This window comes from Mustelus asterias, chromosome 14 (genome assembly GCF_964213995.1).
Source record: "Mustelus asterias chromosome 14, sMusAst1.hap1.1, whole genome shotgun sequence".
Taxonomy (NCBI): Eukaryota; Metazoa; Chordata; class Chondrichthyes; order Carcharhiniformes; family Triakidae; genus Mustelus; species Mustelus asterias.
This window is the reverse complement of record NC_135814.1, coordinates 45,220,885-45,235,817: the sequence shown is the minus strand read 5'-3', so window position 1 is coordinate 45,235,817 and position 14,933 is coordinate 45,220,885. Positions and strand designations below refer to the sequence as shown.

Below are 14,933 nucleotides of genomic sequence, written 5' to 3'. Positions count from 1 at the left end.
CAACTAATCCAGTCTTTAAGAAACAAAACAATGGGAGTGGAGAGAGCATCAAGACAGGCTAAAAAGATGTGTATTGTCTCCAGACAAGACAGCCAGTGAAACTCTGCAGGTCCACGCAACTGTGGGAGTTACAAATAGTGTGACATAAACCCAATATCCCGGTTGAGGCCGTCCTTGTGTGTGCGGAACTTGGCTATCAGTTTCTGCTCAGCGACTCTGCGCTGTCGTGTGTCGCGAAGGCCGCCTTGGAGAACGCTTACCCGAATATCAGAGGCCGAATGCCCGTGACCGCTGAAGTGCTCCCCAACAGGAAGAGAACAGTCTTGCCTGGTGATTGTCGAGCGGTGTTCATTCATCCGTTGTCGCAGCGTCTGCATAGTTTCCCCAATGTACCATGCCTCGGGACATCCTTTCTTGCAGCGTATCAGGTAGACAACGTTGGCCGAGTTGCAAGAGTATGTACCGTGTACTTGGTGGATGGTGTTCTCACGTGAGATAATGGCATCTGTGTCGATGATCCGGCACGTCTTGCAGAGGTTGCTGTGGCAGGGTTGTGTGGTGTCTTGGTCACTGTTCTCCTGAAGGCTGGGTAGTTTGCTGCGGACAATGGTCTGTTTGAGGTTGTGCGGTTGTTTGAAGGCAAGAAGTGGGGGTGTGGGGATGGCCTTGGCGAGATGTTCGTCTTCATCAATGACATGTTGAAGGCTCCGGAGGAGATGCCATAGCTTCTCCGCTCCGGGGAAGTACTGGACAATGAAGGGTACTCTGTCCACTGTGTCCCGTGTTTGTCTTCTGAGGAGGTCGGTGCGGTTTTTCGCTGTGGCGCGTTGGAACTGTTGATCAATGAGTCTAACGCCATATCCTGTTCTTATGAGGGCATCTTTCAGCGTCTGGAGGTGTCTGTTGCGATCCTCCTCATCCGAGCAGATCCTGTGTATACGGAGGGCTTGTCCGTAGGGGATGGCTTCTTTAACGTGTTTAGGGTGGAAGCTGGAGAAGTGGAGCATCGTGAGGTTATCCGTGGGCTTGCGGTACAGTGAGGTGCTGAGGTGACCGTCCTTAATGGAGATGCGCGTGTCCAAGAATGCAACCGATTCCGGAGAGTAGTCTATGGTGAGCCTGATGGTGGGATGGAACTTGTTGATGTCATCATAGAGTTGTTTCAGTGATTGTTCACCATGAGTCCAAAGGAAGAAAATGTCATCGATGTATCTAGTGTATAGCATCGGTTGAAGGTCCCGTGCGGTGAAGAAGTCTTGTTCGAACCTGTGCATGAAGATGTTGGCATATTGAGGTGCAAATTTGGTCCCCATGGCTGTTCCGTGTGTCTGGATGAAGAACTGGTTGTTGAAGGTGAAGATATTGTGGTCCAGGATGAAGCGGATGAGATGTAAAATTGCATCTGGAAACTGGCAGTTGTTGGCGCGGAGCACTGAGGCCGTTGTTTCTTAAAGACTGGATTAGTTGTAAGTATTCGCATTCCAACCATTATTCATGTAAATTGAGTCTGTGTCTTTATAAGTTCTGTTTGTGAACAGAATTCCCACTCACCTGACAAACTATGGACAGCTTTATGCTGTGGATTTGCATGCATTATAAAACTGGTTAAAGCTGGCAGATTAATTTCCTTTAGGACCTTCACTACTGCGTATAGACATCAGCACATACTAAATTAAAATCAAGTGATTGTACGCGTCAGCCCCAGGATGGACGGCACCCAGGGTGAATGTCACTTCTAGATTTAACTGAGTCGGTTGTGGTTGTAGAGGCCGATTTATGAATTGCATTCTCTTCTGCAGCTGGCACAGGTGAATAGTTGGCCTGACATCAACTGATGTTTTGTTACTTCTGGCGGGCTCTCTTTTCCACCATCTGGTCATATATTCTCTCTCCCCTTTTGCCCTGTCTCTCCTGCCTGCTTGTCTCTAGGCACTCTGGCCAACAGCAAGGACTTCCCATGCATCGACTCCAATCCACAGTTTAATACATGGGGCTTCAATAAAATAAGATTAAGCAGTTGAAAGTGCTATATGTTTAGCCCAATTTTCAAACAGCTCATGATTATTTTGAGTTACTGGTAGTCAGAAAACCTGAGCTCCGAGGTCATTCTTTCACCGCAACATGTGATACTGCACATAAAGATCAGTGATGATAGAAAATACCAATAACCCAAATTATGGAGATAAAGCAGCTATCAAAAAAGAGCAGTATGAAGGAATATAGATACAAGGCAAAAATAATGTAACAAGAAATTGCTCTTTGGCTTTTAAGGCTTAAAAATAGGTAATGTTCAACATGCAAAGTGATGGACAGTCCAACCTATTAACTCTTGGGCAAGTTTAAAAACTTTCAAACATGAACTGCTCTGTTCTACAAAGGATAGTTCCATAAACCCAAATGAACATGAACCTCTGAGCCTTGCAATACTCTCAATTATCCACCTATCTATTCATAACTTTGAACCCATTTCTTAACCATAAATATATCTAGCTACTTTTCACAGCCATTAACATACATACATATGAGCACACAGTTAGGAGCAGGCCACCTGGCCCTTTGAACCTGTGTTGTCATTCAATAAGGGCACAGCTGATCTGACTGCATGCATCTATCTACCTCAATAACCTTTCGCTCTCTTTCTAATCAAGAATCTATCTATCACTACCTTGAGAACATTCAAAGACTCTGCTTCCACTAGCGTTTGAGGAAGGGAGTTCTAAAAACTCAGAAAAATTATTTTTTTTCGTATCTCGGTCTTAAATGGGAGACCCCCTATTTTTAAACAGTGGCCCCCAGTTCTATATTCTCCCAGAAGAGGAAACATGTTCTCTGCATCCACCCTGTCAAGAGCCCTCTGGATCTTACATGTTTCAATCAAATCACCACTTAACTCTTCTAAACTCCAGCAGATACAAGCCTAGTCTGTCCAATCTTTGTGTGCAAGACAATCCGCCCATTCCTGGTATTAGTTTAGTAAACATTCTCTGAATGACTTCTAATGCATTTACATCCTTCCATAAATAAGGAGACCAACAGCATTCCAGGTGTGATCTCACCAGTGTCCGATACAACTGAAGCATACTTGTATACTTCCTACTTGTATATTCAATTCCCCTCATAATGAACAATAACATCCTATCAGCTTTCCTAATTACTTGCTATACCTGCATACTAACCTTTTGTGGTTCATGCACTCGGACACCCAGATCCTTTTGAATCTCGGAGTTCTGCAATCTCTTACCATTTGGATAATATGCTTCTTTTTTATTTTTCCTACTAAGATGGCCAAATTCACAATTTCCCACATTATACTTCATTTGCCAGATCTTTGTCCACTCACTTAACCTATCTATGTCCCCTTGTAGCATCCTTATGTCCTCTGCACAATTTAGGTTCACTCCTCATCTATTCATAGCATAGACGGTTCACCTGGTGATCAACCAAAATTAGCAAAAAATCAGGAGTCCTCAAATTACTGTACACGATGGATTGGTTGGTTTCTCCACTTCGGTCTACCTTAATCCTCTCCAACAGCACCCAAATCATTAACTACTGTGCTCTTACACACATTAACCTGTGACTTATTGAGGTGCCATCTGATATTACTAGTACCAGCACCAAACAAGAGCAACAGCCTGACACCTGCCTACCTATTATCTATGAAAACTCTTGGAAAGGAAGAGAAAAATGGATAACCTTTTCTTGCAGTTTGAGGCAATTTGGGTTCCACTATGCAACGAGAAAGGTCCGAAGTGAAAAGACATCTTCTATTTTTGATTTGAAATCTCCCCATATATCTATTACACTGTAGAAGTAGACAAACTCTTGAACTTTCTACAATAATTTTCAGTTGACATTAAGCCTTTCCAGCATTTTTTAAAATTAGCTCAGGTTCCTCATAATGTTTCACACAAAAGTTTAATTTGGTATGTCCCCAATCTTAACTTCTTAAATCTTGAAACATTTGTCTTTTCTTTCCTCCAAAATCGTTTATTTATTAGTCACAAGTAGGCTTACATTAACACCGCAATGATATATGGGGAGATTTCACAACATTTAAAATATTTTGTCACACTTCAATTATACAGATTCAAATAATGTTTGGCTTAAAATCTGATAGCCTTGAGATCTATTGCTGAATTCTTATCTAATAAACATGGATGTGAATAAAATGTAACATTAAAAAAATCTAGCTACCTATTCTGGGAGCTACCGATACAATCGTAACTGTTAGCCAAATGTGCATAGCAAATAAAACAACACTGATAAAAATTCCATAAAAGCTAACATGCATTGAGATTTGTGCATATGTAGTCTCACTGTGCTGCACATGGTATTATTTAATTTAAAATATATTTTTAGTGAATTGTCAGACACAAAATCGATACCAAAAGCTCTTATAGATAAAGCATAAGGCACTGAAAGAAACAGCTCAAATTCCTGCAGTAAAGCTACCAAAGGACTTTGGAGAACAATTATGCCATCCGTGAAAAAGATTGTTCCATTTACATGAATGAACGCAACACTGAAAAATACAAAAAAGGCCCAAATATGTGAAATGCCATTCTGTAATCCAAAGGCAGCTCCCAGAAATCACATGGCTGTGTTTAACTGACAGATCAATACATTGTACATTTCAATCACAGTTCATAACCGAGGTTGCAACAGTTGCATAAACCCAAACCTCCTACTTTCTTGGCACACTTAAGTTCATTATAACTGACTTACCACCAAAAGGGTGGAATAAAACTGTGCTCACTATGAATGAGTAAACATGTAAAAATGTTGCTCAAAGACACAAATACGATAACTTGGTAAATGTTAAAAGCAGCAAATTAAACAGATAGTTGTACCTGTTGTCTCATCATCTTCAGTTGCTCCTTTTGTTTCCGTTTTTCTTCTGCTGCCATTATTGCTGGAAAGAATATTTGCCCAGTAAATTCAGCAGGTCTAAACAAACAATCCAAAAATCTGTAACCTTTTTGTGCAATTGGTGCCAATCCCAATGAACAATTGTTTTCAAGTACTTACCTTGTTGTTTTCTAGCTTCTTTAGCTTTCTGAGCCAATGCTTGCTTTTCAAGTTTCTGCATCATCTTTAATTCTGCTGCTTTCCTTGCATATGCTGAAAACATTTCAAAATAAAATTCAAGTAATTGGCTTTTGATAATGAAATGTAATGCATCCAATTTATATATGCTTACCTTGAGCTTCCAATTTTCTTAACAGTTTTGCATCACTGTTCTTTTGGAAATCTGGTCTTGCAATATTTGGTGGCCTGCCTTTACGACGTCTCATTTTAGATTCGTCTCTAGCGCGTTGCTTTTCTGGATTCGGTGGACGACCTCTCCGTCCTTCCATTGCCTTTATTTTTGGCAATATTTCCTCGTTTTTTAAATGGCACCACTGCATACCCTGAAATGATGTTTCGCAGAATTTTTTACGTTAGTCTAAACTGAAATATTTTTAATAATAAATGGTTTTCAATTAAAGCTCATGTACAACATAGCTAAATTGTTCACTGTTATTAATGCAGTATTCTTCACTCTTTCAATTACGTAATACTTCATAAGTCATTCATAGGTTGATTTGTATCACAAGCAAAATTATTTGGGGTGACTACCTCTATAGGCAGTTTAAATCCTGAAACCGCAGAACTTATTTCTCACATATGTAATGCTATGTGATTAATTTGAATTTCTTTTGTTCCAAATAGAATACTTCGTGACATTTTGCATTAACTCAGGATAATTATGATATCTTCATGGTGAAAGGTATTCTCTACCCCTTTATTAAAAATTATTTCCATAATAACTAATTCTATGAAGAAAAGTGAATCCGCCTTATACAGGTTTTCCAATAAATTTAAAGGGATTGCCAAGTACAAAATTGATTTATACTAAACCAATCTCTAGAGGTTATGCAAGGCAATATTACTGGGAATGAAAAAACAGTCAAATTAGTATCACTAAGGAGGGATTGTATATGTCTCACAGCTGAAGATAATGCTCAAAGCGTCATGCTAAAATGCACCTGTTTGCACCCTACTTCAATTGGCACTTGGTAAAAGTACAAGGATTCAAGAAAAACAAAGAACCTGCATTTACGCAGTACCTTTTAGGAAATCTAAAGAAACTTTACAACCAATTAATCATTTCAGAAGTGCAAACACCATTGTGATGTATGCATAAAGAGCAGCAAATACATTCACAGCAAGATCCCACAACCAGCAGTAAGATAATAGCAAATTACTTCACCTTTTGGTGTTAATGAAGGGATAATTGTCGGCCTGGGAACTTCGAGAATCCATCATGCACTTCATAAAATTTTTAATAGACAAGCCCCAAATCAACACTTATCTAGAAGATAACACTACCAACAATGTGCCATTCCCTTAGTCTAGGTTAACTCTAAGCAGTACTATGTGGGGCTTGCACATATGACTTTGGAATCAGAATCTCAAGGGTTACCATTGAGACAAGCTGATACTCATTAACATTAAGCGTTTACAATAATAAGTTTATATTGAAAATACCTGCCCACTCTTAGCTGGACAACTAACCTAAAATTAGAGGGGTAATATTAGGGGTTGTGGATCATAACAAATATGGTAGGCAATTAAAAACAAACAGGAAAAGATTTTCTATCTAGTATGGGCACATCAATTTGATGAATATTCTCAGTAACATTTCAAACGATGAAAGCCTGGAGTAAAAAAAAAGGAAATTCAGCTATGATGCATTCCTCAGTGATTGCCATCCTAATCCAAAATAATGGTCAAAAAGTTATTGCTTCAAATGAAATTTGGAGTTATAAATCTCGTTTATATAGAATTAATGATACAAGTATTACAACTATTTAATTTGGCCTTTGCAAGTCACATGTCAACAAAGATGATACTGCATTGTCTAAGTTTCCTCTTTCCCACAATATGTCCTTAAGGCACTGATTTCATGCTGGGAAGGGTTTATAGGCACTAGCCATGCTCACTTACCTTGCTCAAGCAAGCAACTTCAATACATACTAGCCAGTTGGAGGCCTCAACATAACCCTCTCCGTCCAGACATGCATAGCTCCATGAGCAGGAGTCAGTGGATATCAAAGAGCAGGAAAGCTTGGACATTTTTCTCTATCTATAACTAACAGGTGGTGAGTATGCTTGACTATCCCGCTCTGGTTGACATTGGCAAATAGCATAAACCAGAGACTGAAACAGAGATAATCCTGGTTTGTATTTCTCAGTCCCCCGCCATGAAGTCCATTGGCCCTCTGGTCTAGGGAGGAGACCATCTAAGATTTACAATTAATGAAAACCAAATTCATGATAAATGTCAACAGTAATTATCTGTAATTAAAACCAGCATTACCTCAGGCCCATCTCTGGCTTCATAGAAGTCACCAACCTTCATTTTTGAACTGAAGCTAAAATTATCTCTAGTGATGTCTGTTATTCCATTCCTAGTAAGGTACTATAGGAAAGAAAATAAGTGAAAGAATATAAATCAGCAGCAAGTATTTTTACTGATTGTTTAAATATTTACAATATTACATAAATATTAGTATCTGAAGTGATACTAACAAATCTTTTAATGGGATTGCACATGGTACATTTTTTTAAACAATGGGGCATTATCCATTAAGTGTGACAGGGAAAGTGTTCAGGGACTAAGCATGGAACTTACAGGAAATAAATGTGATAGTTACATGCTATATGTACAGGAGATGCTCAATAAAAAAAAAATCTTTTATATGTAACAGTAGATCTCTCACTGTCGTGTTTAGAATGAGTAAGAGTTTTAACAACACCAGGTTAAAGTCCAACAGGTTTATTAACCTGGACTTTAACCTGGCGTTGTTAAAACTCTTACTGTGTTTACCCCAGTCCAACGCCGGCATCTCCACATCGTGTTTAGAATGAATCAGAGAAGATATCATTTTATGACAATCTAATTTTTCATGCCATTTATAGAACAGAATGTTTCCCACTAACTTACAGTGCCTAAATAAAGAAATTCCATTGCATTAAATAGTATTCTGAATGTTTAATGATGTTGCAGGAATGTAATTCCACAACAATGTCCATTATTCTGTGAAAACCATAAAAGAAAAACCCTCAAGTTACAGGTGGCTGATATTTACCATTACTGGAGAAAATAGGGTTTCACACATCTGGGGGTATCTTAAGTTTTGGGAGCAATATGGGTAGTCACAGATTGCAGTAACTGCACTTTGATTAAAAATAAAACATTAAACCTGGAGTTGACTATATACTGTTACTGATATTTGACGGCATTGGGGGGGGGGGGGGGGAAGAGAGAGAGAGAGAGAGAGAGAGAGATCTATTGGTCTGTAACTATGGAAGAGAGCCCTGAATTTTAATATAAAAGGGAATGTAAATTTCAGAGCAGCAGTAGATATCTAGGGCTCAATTTTAACAGTATAAGTGAGTTCGTTTTGACCAAGTGAAGATTTTGCCCATATTCTTGACCTGTAATGAGGGAAGAGTGGAGTAGTATGAGGGTACAAGTGTCAGGGCAATGTACATATGTCACATTTAATCTGCCTGTGCCATTGCTGTAGAAAAGTTATCAATGCTGAGATAAGGCATTGTGTGAGAGTGATTCATAGTACCAGTTTAGCGGCAAAATTGGCCAATGTTATCACTTAACATTGCAATCCAATTAGACCACTGCCTACTTGCATTACAAGCAATTGTTACAAGTTAGTGTGCAAATTTTAACATCGGAATCCCTTTAGAATTGGTAAATCATGATGTAGGAAATATGAGTTCATGGAAAGAAGGTGGATGTCATACAAAATATTGAATACTAAAGCAAAAACAAATAAAATATTAAAATTAATACAACTCATTAAATCCCAACAATATATCACAAGTAATTGAAAAGTAATTAATTTTACCTGCAAGTTACAATTCTTCTTAAGTATATTTCAGATTCAACAAGATTTGGGAAAACGTAATTTTGTGAAATTACGACTCAGCAATTACCTTGATTACTTCAGGGTACTGACGAAGTTTCTTCCCACAAGGAGCATAATAAATCACCTCGCCCTGGAGACGGCCACCAACAGTCTTAATTCTGGTCTCTCTCTGCCACCTAATCAACAAAGAATCCCATTAATTTCAAGTGATAAAGAACAACATTAATCAGATTCCCTACTGTGTTTTAATTTTAATTAGCATAATTAGTGTTTGCGACAGTAATATTTAATACCAGCAGAAACCAGCAAGACATTTGTGGTCACGTCAGTATCTTTATTGCAACAGTACTTTTTGAAATAAACAAGTCAAAGCTTCATAGCTACATGATAACTGCTCCTTCCTTGAGTCGAATTTTGTGCAGTGGCATGGCCATTGGAATTAGACTGTTAAAGCTCTGAAGGGTATAGACCATCATCATCTTCATCTATAGAATCAATGCTGCTGTATTCTTCTAATGCACGCTGACAGCTTCTGTAAGACTTTTTTATTCAAATCTAGCAAATCTCAATTTTTGGCACAAAGAAAAGCTCCTGAATAAGGCAAAGCTTGATCACGGATAGTCAGCATGGCTTCGCCAAAGAGAAGTCATGCCGAACAAATTTGATTGAATTTTTTGAGGCGTGACCAGGGTGTAGACGAGGGTAGCGCAGTCGATGTAGTTCATATGGATTTCAGCAAAGCCTTTGACAAGATCCGACGTGGGAGACCTGTAAAGAAGGTAAATTCACATGGCATACAGGGTAATTTGATGAAGTGGATTCAAAATTGGCTCAGTTGTAGGAGACAGAGGGTGATGACAGAAGGCTGCTTTAGTGACTGGAAGCCAGTGTCCAGTGGCTTATCACAGGAGATCTGTGCTAGACTCCCTATTATTCATCATTTATATAAATGACATTGATGACTATGGGAGGGGTAGGATTAGTAAGTTTGCAGTTGACACAAAGATCAGACGGGTGGTTAACAGTGAGGCAGTTTCTTGGGCTACATGAAGATATAGATAGAATGGTCAAATGGGCACATAAGTGGCAGATGGAATTTAACCCTGAAAAGTGAGAGGTGATACATTTTGGAAGGAGTAATTTGAAAAGAAAGTACTCAATGAATGTTATGACACTAGGAAGTTCTGTGGAACAAAGGGACCTTGGCATGTTTGTCCACAGATTTCTGAAAGCAGAAGGGCATGTTAGTAGGGTGGTGAAAAAGGCAGATTGGATATTTGCCTTTATCAATTGAGGCATAGATTACAAAAGCAGGGAAGTTATGTTGGAATTGTATAGAACTTTGGTGAGGCCACAGCTAGAATACTGTGTGCAGTTCTGGTCGCAATATTATTGGAAGGATGTGGTTGCACTGGAGAGGGTGCAGAGGAGATTCACGACGATGCTGCCTGGGATGGAAAATTTAAGTTAAGAAGAGAGCTTGCGTAAGCTTGGGTTGTTTTCGTTGGAGCAGAGAAGACTGAGGGGCGACCTGATCGAGGTGCATAAGATTATGAGAGACATGGACAGAATAGATATGGAGCAGCTGTGCCCCTTAGTTGAAGGGTCAGTCACGAGGGGACATAAGTTCAAGGTGAGGGGCAGGAGGTTTAGGTGGGATGTGAGGAAAAACATTTTTACCCAGAGGGTGATGACGATCTGGAATGCGTTGCCTGGGAGGATGGTAGAGGCAGGTTGTCTCACATACTTTAAAAAATATCTGGTGAATACTTGGGCACATCAAAACATTCAGGGCCATGGGCCTAGTGCTGGCAGATGGGATTAGGTGGGAGTTCAGGGGTTTCTAATGTGTCAGTGTGGATTCGATGGGCCGAAGGGCCTCTTCTGCACTGTATGGTTCTATGATTCTATAATTCTATGTCTCTTCTGCACCCTCTCCATATTGCTGACATCTGTTCTGTAGTAATGAACTCAAAACTGTGGACATAATAATCTCAGTGATGGGAAAGCTTTTAGGACCGATAATCCGGGACAAAATTAACAGTCACTTGGACAAGTGTGGATTAATCTAGAAAAGCCAGCACAGATTTGTCAAAAGCAAATCATGTTTAACTCAGTTGATTTCACTTTTTTGATGACGTAACAGAAGGGATCATGAGGATAACGCCGTTGATATGATGTACGTTAACTTCCAAAAGGTGTTTGATAAAGTGCCAAATAATAGGTTTGTCATCAAAACTGAAGCCCATGGAATAAAAGGGACAATGGAAATATGGACCTGAAGTTGGCTAAGTAACAGGAAACAGAGTGCAGCAGTTTACAGTTGTATCAAGACTGGAGAAAGACCATAAGACCATAAGACCATAAGACATAGGAGCGGAAGTAAGGCCATTCGGCCCATCGAGTCCACTCCACCATTCAATCATGGTTGATTTCAACTCCATTTACCCGCTCTCTCCCCATAGCCCTTAATTCCTCGAGAAATCAAGAATTTATCAATTTCTGTCTTGAAGACGCTCAACGTCTCGGCCTCCACAGCCCTCTGTGGCAATGAATTCCACAGACCCACCACTCTCTGGCTGAAGAAATTTCTCCTCATCTCTGTTCTAAAGTGACTCCCTTTTATTCTAAGGCTGTGCCCCCGCGTCCTAGTCTCCCCTGTTAATGGAAACAACTTCCCTACGTCCATCCTATCTAAGCCGTTCATTATCTTGTAAGTTTCTATCAGATCTCCCCTCAACCTCCTAAACTCCAATGAATATAATCCCACGATCCTCAGACGTTCATCGTATGTCAGGCCTACCATTCCTGGGATCATCCGTGTGAATCTCCGCTGGACCCGCTCCAGTGCCAGTATGTCCTTCCTGAGGTGTGGGGCCCAAAATTGCTCACAGTACTCCAAATGGGGCCTAACCAGTGCTTTATAAAGCCTCAGAAGTACATCCCTGCTTTTGTATTCCAAGCCTCTTGAGATAAATGACAACATTACATTTGCTTTCTTAATTACGGACTCAACCTGCAAGTTTACCTTTAGAGAATCCTGGACTAGGACTCCCAAGTCCCTTTGCACTTTAGCATTATGAATTTTGTCACCGTTTAGTCCATGCCTCTATTCTTTTTTCCAAAGTGTACGACCTCGCACTTGCCCACGTTGAATTTCATCAGCCACTTCTTGGACCACTCTCCTAAACTGTCTAAATCTTTCTGCAGCCTCCCCACCTCCTCAATACTACCTGCCCCTCCACCTATCTTTGTATCATCGGCAAACTTGGCCAGAATGCTCCCAGTCCCGTCATCTAGATCGTTAATATATAAAGAGAACAGCTGTGGCCCCAACACTGAACCCTGCGGGACACCACTTGTCACCGGTTGCCATTCTGAGAAAGAACCTTTTATCCCAACTCTCTGCCTTCTGTCTGACAGCCAATCGTCAATCCATGTTAGTACCTTGCCTCGAATACCATGGGCCCTTATTTTACTCAGCAGTCTCCCGTGAGGCACCTTGTCAAAGGCCTTTTGGAAGTCAAGATAGATAACATCCATTGGCTCTCCTTGGTCTAACCTATTTGTTATCTCTTCAAAGAACTCTAACAGGTTTGTCAGGCACGACCTCCCCTTACTAAATCCATGCTGACTTGTCTTAATCCGACCCTGCACTTCCAAGAATTTAGAAATCTCATCCTTAACGATGGATTCTAGAATTTTGCCAACAACTGAGGTTAGGCTAATTGGCCTATAATTTTCCATCTTTTTTCTTGTTCCCTTCTTGAACAGTGGGGTTACAACAGCGATTTTCCAATCCTCTGGGACTTTCCCTGACTCCAGTGACTTTTGAAAGATCATAACTAACGCCTCCACTATTTCTTCAGCTATCTCCTTTAGAACTCTAGGAGGTACTACAGTTGTTTTTCGTGATTCATATTAATGACTAAACTTGGGTGAATAGAGCACGATTCTGAAATTTGTAAGTATTCTCAAGTGTAAGGAGGATAGTTATAGACTTCAAGGGGACATAGACAGGCTGGTGGAATGGACAGCACATGGCAGATGAAATGTAATGCAGAGAAGTATTATTTTGGTAGGAAGGAGGAGTGTTAATATAAAATAAAGGGTACAATTCTAAAGGGACTGCAGAAACAGAGAGAATTTGGAGTGTATGCGCACAAACTGTTAGCGGCAGAACAGGTTTTAAAAGTGGTTAAAAATGTATACGGGATAAATAGAGGAAAAGAATCCTAAAGCAAGGAGGTTATGATGAACTTTTAGAGAAAACAGTTTCAGCCTCAACTGCACCCAATTTTAGACAAGCAGTTAAGAAATGATGTGAAGACATTAGCGTGGGTACAGAGAAGATTTACAAGAATAAGAACATAACAAATAGCAGGAATAGACCATACAACCCTTAAAGCCAGCTCCATCCTTCAACAAAATCATGGCTGATCTTCAGCCTAAACTCCACTTTCTCAATTGTTCCCGATATCCCTCAATTCCCTGAGATCAAAAGTCTATCTCAGCCTGACATATGGTCAATGATAAAGTGTTCACAACTCTCTGCAATAAAGAGCTAAAAAGGTTCCCAACCCTTTGAGGGAAGAGATTTTTCACCTTGGTCCTGAGACTACTGCCCTTATGTCCTAGATTCCCCAGCCAGGGGAAACCACCTCTGTGTCTCCCCTGACAAGCTCCTTCAGAATCTTGTACTCAATTGCAGGAATGATTGAAATACTTCAGAGAAGATTGGCTTAAGAACTGACAGTGATATGAAGAAAACCTATTTTACACAGCTAGCAGTTAGATGGAGAATGCACTGCCTATGAGAGTGAAGAAGAGGTGGATTCAATCATGGCCTCAAAAGTGAATTGGATAAGCACCTGAAGAGAAAAGAATTCCAGGGCTGCAGGAAAAGGGACTAGCTAAGTTGTTCAGAGAGATATAGCATAGCCACGATGGGCCAAGTGTCTGCTTTCTGTGGTGTACCATTCTATGATAACATTCTACCTGCAGCCAAACCAATTATTTGTATTGATTTAGCACTACTTCTTTGCTTTTGTACTCTATGCCCCATTCGACCATTCCTCTCTCCATAGCCGTCCCCTGATTAACACCCTTCCACTTTCAAGATATGTGCAACTGAAGTCTCCAGTATTCTGCACAGTTACCCCTGTTAAAATTTTACAATTTAATGCATATGTCCCTTCCTTATTCTTCCTCCCAAAATACATTACCTCATATTGCTCCACTTTAATTGACATCTGATTTCTATCTACATAATCATTTGAAATTTCATTTTAATCTCTTTATTCATCCAAGTCACTCTGGCTTGTGGTGCATCACCTTTGCTGCTTTCTGTATCTGAATCACTTCTTGTTTGAATATTTATTTGGTTCTAAAATCTGTTACAAAGATTAAACACTAGACAGATGGAAGATAAATGGGATGGGAGGTCAAGTAAAGCAGAACTCTCTCATAACCAATTCATAAGCATTAGTGACTCCTTTGAAAGCAAATCCTTGAAAGCAACATGTAGAGGAATTATACGTGATGGGAAGGTGAGAGTTGAAACATGACCTGTCGTACTGCAACAAAGATCATGCCTGGGAAATGCCCCAGATTGACTGCAGCTCACAAGATTGCAGCAGGGCAGTGGAGGGACGCATTTATATCGTACTTTTCACATTCTCTAGAGGTTTCCAAAGCATTTCAGAACAAATTATGGACTTCTTAAGCAGAACCTTCTGCCTTTAAATAGTACCAGAGTATAGCACTGATTTGTAAGCACACACAAACTAGCCAGTCAATCCCAAAATCAATCCTTTTATCAAATGTTATAATCTACGGTAGAAATACATGCCAGGAAAACTACTCTCTCTTGCAATTAAAGAACTTTACAACAAAACCACCTTCCTAAATGACTTTCTCCACCAAGTTTCTACTGTGACATTTGTATTTCAAGTCAGACTTGAGTTACAAACCAAATATTCAACTGTAATACAA

The 14,933-nt window shown here is 39.9% G+C and overlaps 1 protein-coding gene across 11 annotated transcripts in view; it reads right to left on the bottom strand.

Moving 5' to 3' along the window:
* Positions 1-14,933, bottom strand: part of baz2ba (bromodomain adjacent to zinc finger domain, 2Ba) — a 267,052-nt gene that overhangs the window by 66,283 nt on the left and 185,836 nt on the right. For 8 of the 11 annotated variants that reach the window (XM_078228289.1, XM_078228297.1, XM_078228290.1 and 5 more), the window contains 5 exons: positions 9,007-9,115; positions 7,367-7,468; positions 5,204-5,414; positions 5,032-5,124; positions 4,854-4,915 (listed from right to left, as the gene is read on the bottom strand). In XM_078228289.1, coding sequence (XP_078084415.1) covers positions 4,854-4,915; positions 5,032-5,124; positions 5,204-5,414; positions 7,367-7,468; positions 9,007-9,115 — 577 coding nt within the window. The remainder of the gene's footprint in view (positions 1-4,853; positions 4,916-5,031; positions 5,125-5,203; positions 5,415-7,366; positions 7,469-9,006; positions 9,116-14,933) is intronic. The other 3 variants (XM_078228295.1, XM_078228296.1, XM_078228298.1) reach the window with 1 other exon arrangement.